The following is a 5,000-nucleotide window of genomic DNA, read 5'->3' on the forward strand; positions in this document are numbered from 1 at the left end:
GATTCCAACCCCAGACCAACGTCAACTGTGGCCCTGTTACGACAGCGACTATACCGTACATCAGAGGCACCTCTGAAACTATCGCACGTATATTACAACCTTATACGTGTTGCACATAAACCGATAACCACTTTACGACGACTGCTTGCTAATGTCAAGGACAAAGGCAAAACGGAGGACAGACAGGGAGCAGTATACAAGATCAAATGCTGCGACTGCCAGGCTTCTTACATTGGTGAAACCGGCAGAAACCTTAGAACACAACTGACCGAACACAAACGAGCGACGAGGAATAGTGAAGTTAACAATCACATTGCTAAGCACCATTTACAGACAAAACATCGACATGTATAACGTAATCTACAGACTGCTATCAACGTCTTACTTTAGAAAGCTGGTTTACTAACTTAGAACAAACGCCACTGAATCGTAGCCACCAGTTACCAGCGCTGTACAAACGACTTATTGACGAAACCAAGCAAAACTAACTACGAGAGAACGACTGGAGAACTGAAAATTTGACTAATGGCAATTGACGACTGTTTAACTGTGACAATAGACGGATCGAAACGCACCAATTACTCATTACGAGTCTTCATAGCCAATGACATCACGGCTTAACTGACAGTATAACATCGATCGCGACGTATTTGACCAATCAGATCAACAACCAGAGTACAATACTATCAACTGACGTGATACAACTCACTTTGACTCTGAAGATGACTACACCGCACAGGTTGTCGAAACGTCACTGTCAACAACAACAGTCCTATTCAGGACTACGTACACCCGGACGATCAGGCATTCGCGGTAAACATATCACCTTTGATGCAGCCCAGCTTCTTGTTTAAGCGCTTGTTACATCAAAGCTTGACTACTGTAATGCGTTACCATATGGTTTACCTAACAACGTGATTAATCAGCTCCAACGTGTGCAGAACGTAGCTGCTTGTATTGTTACTCTTTCACCCAAGTTCTGTCATATTACACCTGTTCTTGCGAATCTCCACTGGCTCCCGATTGTTCTTCGGAATGGGATTGAATTTAAAATACTTACTGTTACTTACAAGACTCTCCATGGACTTGCTCCTACTTATATTAAAGATCTTCTTCAAAGTTGCCTTCCGGCACGGGATCTTAGGTCTTCAAAGAAAAATCTGCTTGCCGTAGGTGCTTTTAAGATAAACAGTTATGGCCGTTGTGCTTTTTCTGTTGCTGCGCCGCTTCTTTGGAATAGTCTTCCTCAGCATATTAGGGATGCTGGATAACTGGATATTTTTAAATTTTAAAAGACAGTTGAAAACTGTTCTTTTTGACGCGCTTTTTAAATTGATGACTTGACTCTGGTGTTTTTATTTCTTAAATAATTTTTGCAGTTTTTTATTGTGGTTTTTAAATTTTAACTTTTACTGTAGTTTTAAATTGTTTAAACTTATAAATAGCGCCTTTTGACCCTGATCATTATTATTTATTGATCCAATCAGAATCACGAGCGATGTTTGTTCACTTTTAAGAAAAACAGTTTGTTCAATCAAAACCAGTGCGGTACACTAGTATCGCGCCAAGTATGTCATAGTGTTTGCAGTGCATTCACTTCGCGGGTTGCTCAGTGGTCATGTGATAAATTGCATATTAAAGGAGACAAATGGAAATGGGAATAGGAGACCTACTTATATTTCATCGTCCAAAAAGAAAGTTGTACAGAGCCTGCAAGACAACTGTCTCAGTCCTTGCCTTCCTTATAATTTTTACTAATTGTTCTCGAAAGTTAGCTAGCCTGCGTAGCGGCAAATTTTATCACTTCGGCGTTTCGGAAAGGTTGAAAATATAAGGCTGGTAGAGTGAAGAATGCCTCGCTCCATGCAAGGTAATCCAAGACAGTCTTGGCCGATTCTGAATTCAAAGCCGATGGCTTCCGGATTCCAGGCACTGGATTCTGGATACCTTGTCAGCGATTTCTGATACGTCGACAATTTGTATGAAAATATTGTACGCGCGCACGTTCCATGATTTGTTCTTAATTTTCGTTTTTAAACGCAATTTCTTTGATACGAAGGCTTGCCACTTGGCCTAATTCTTGTCGTCAAAGGCGGACTCAAAACTAACCGATACTTCTCTGTCTTTTTGGTTTTAGGTGGTATTATTGGGTTCACTCTTCGAAAAGACGTCTACAACGAGACTGTTGAACACGCTGTTTACAAAGAAACAACCAAGTTTGGCTACCGCGAAAAAATGGATGAGATAGAAAACGAAAAGAGATGGAAGCTTCTACGATGTGACTTGATAGATTATCATACTACAATGGATGAATTGCGAGCAAAGTGTTACTCTTTAATGTACCAAGTTCTGTGATGGTGGACATTCCATTCTGGCCAAAGCGAGCACTCTTGTAATTTTGTAATTATTTAGCTTATTTGTAAATTAGTAATAAAATGATCAATTTTAAAACGTTTCAATCGGAGGACAATAACAAGCTCAAAACAAAGGATCAATACAGCCGAAATTCGTGTTTGTTCGCAAGTCGGACAAACGCTGATGAGACAACTTGTTTTGTTCTTTGTTACGACGTTTTATACGTGTCAGGCAAATCGGAGCCGGTGAGGAAGCTCTCCATTTCGAGTAACGAGCGGAGCCAGCCGCTAGAGAACGCGCGAGGGGAGAGGAGGGAATGGCAAAGCGGCGCGCGAGGGCCTAATGAAAGCTCTGACTAGCGTCTCCTTTTGCGCGCCGCTGGTTAGGATATTTAGTTCCCAAATGGAGAGAGCGTCCTCGGTAACCGGTCAAGTCGCCCGAATTTTATCAGGTGCAGTACACAAAGAAACAACGTTAAAAATAGAGTGTTTGTAAGATATCTCGTTCTTTTAACCGTCATAAGCAAGCTCTCCTGGGGTTTCCGGAGGTATGGGGTGGGGGAGGGAAAATGGGAAGGAAAGCTTGCACTCGCGTCTCATAAATTTGAATATCTTCCTTTTTCGCACCTCTGCTAGAGCTCCCCAGGAGGTTTCGGAGATGTCCGGGATAAATGTGAAGTGAAACCTTCCTCGTTCTTTAAGAGATGATAAGACGAAACAAGCAGGATATTTAAATGTGTAATATATCTCGCTCTTTTAGCCTTGATGAAATGAAACAAACGAGATAAATGAGTACTACCTGTCGCTCTTTATCTTTGATAAGACGAAACAGGCCCGATGAATGTGTAATGTGGATGTTTGGATGTTGTTGAGCATAATAAAATTTCGTGCGACAGAAATCAGCATTTCGGGCGACATAAGTCTTTTCCGGCCACATAACTTTGGGTACGATGACTCTCGGGGAACTTGACCGTAAACCGCTTGCTCCCTGGCTTGGATTGTCAAGGTCGACGAGGCACTTTCATGACAACAGCAAAGCACTGTTCGTATTTTAAGTAAAAAAAAAACTAAGTTCACTTTGAATGAGTAGATGTCCTGATGTATTGGAGTCTTATTGGGCTCGTGCATTTAATATCCGTACCCCTTTCCCCCCGGGTTCAGAACTTACCTTTTCTTCTTTCCCCTCAAGATTAAGTAAACTTGCACTCACCCATGAAGACTCCCATAAAATATGTGTCTACCGCCTGAAGAATATGGGTCTACCCCCGAAGAATATAGTTCTACTCCTGTAGAATATGGGTCTACCCCCGAAGAACATAGTTCTACCCCTGCAGAATATGGGTCTGCTGCCTGAGGAATATGGGTCTACCTCTTGAAGAATATATAAGGGTCTACCCCTGAAGAATATAGTTCTACCGGCCTGAAGAATATAGTTCTACCCCTGTAGAATATGGGTCTACCGCCTGAGGAATATGGGTCTACCCCTTGAAGAATATATAATGGTCTACCCCTGAAGAATATAGTTCTACCGGCCTGAAGAATATAGTTCTACCCCTGTAGAATATGGGTCTACCCCCAGACAAATAAGGGTCTACCCCCTAAAGAATAAGGGTCTATCCCTGACGAATATAGTTCTTTCCCTGTAGAATTTGGGTCTACCCCTGAAGAATATAGTTCTACCCATGTAGAATATGGGTCTACCCCCGAAGAATATAGTTCTACCCCTGCAGAATATGGGTCTGCCGCCTGAGGAATGTGGGTCTACCCCTTGAAGAATATATAATGGTCTAGCCCTGAAGAATATAGTTCTACCGGCCTGAAGAATATAGTTCTACCCCTGTAGAATATGGGTCTACCCCCTAAAGAATAAGGGTCTATCCCTGACGAATATAGTTCTTTCCCTGTAGAATGTGGGTCTACCCCAGAAGAATATAGTTCTACCCCTGTAGAATATGGGTCTACCACCTGAGGAATATGGGTCTACCCCTTGAAGAATATATAAGGGTCTACCCCTGAAGAATATAGTTCTACCGGCCTGAAGAATATAGTTCTACCCCTGTCGAATATGGGTCTACCCCCAGACAAATATGGGTCTACCCCCTAAAGAATAAGGGTCTACCCCTGAAGAATACGTTCTAGCCCTGTAGAATATGGGTCTACCTGTGAAAGATTTGGTGACAATTAATTAAAGCCTCAACCCCAAAGAATTCCACAATTTTTTACTCTCCCCCAAAGGAAATCCTCCAATTGTTTGAACTTACCCCAGAAGAATTCCATTGGTCCTCATCCGAGGGGAGGAGGGGTATGAATACCATACACTTTGAATGAGTAGATGTCCTGATGTATTGGAGTCTTATTGGGCTAGTGCATTTAATATCTGCAGCTGTATCTGTGCCCCTCCCCCCGGTTGAGGACTTACCTTTTCTTCTTTCCCCTGAAGATTGAGCAAAATTGCACTCACCCATGAAGACTTCCACAAAATATGGGTCGACGCATTGAAGAATATAGTTCTACCCCTGTAGAATATGGGTATACCCCCTGAAGAATATAGTTCTACCCGAAAAGAATATGGGTCTACCCCTGTAGAATATGGGTCTTGCCCCTGAAGAATATGGGTCTACCCCATGAAGAATAAGGGTCTATCCC

General features: G+C 42.3%; 1 protein-coding gene across 1 annotated transcript in view; it reads left to right on the forward strand.

Moving 5' to 3' along the window:
• Window positions 1–2,455, forward strand: part of LOC140929398 (methyltransferase-like protein 27) — an 11,537-nt gene extending 9,082 nt beyond the window's left edge. The window contains exon 4 of the mRNA XM_073379199.1: window positions 2,138–2,455. Coding sequence (XP_073235300.1) covers window positions 2,138–2,355 — 218 coding nt within the window. The 3' untranslated portion in view covers window positions 2,356–2,455. The remainder of the gene's footprint in view (window positions 1–2,137) is intronic.
• The last annotated feature ends 2,545 nt before the right edge of the window (window positions 2,456–5,000 follow it).

This window comes from Porites lutea, chromosome 3 (assembly GCF_958299795.1).
Source record: "Porites lutea chromosome 3, jaPorLute2.1, whole genome shotgun sequence".
NCBI lineage: Eukaryota > Metazoa > Cnidaria > Anthozoa > Scleractinia > Poritidae > Porites > Porites lutea.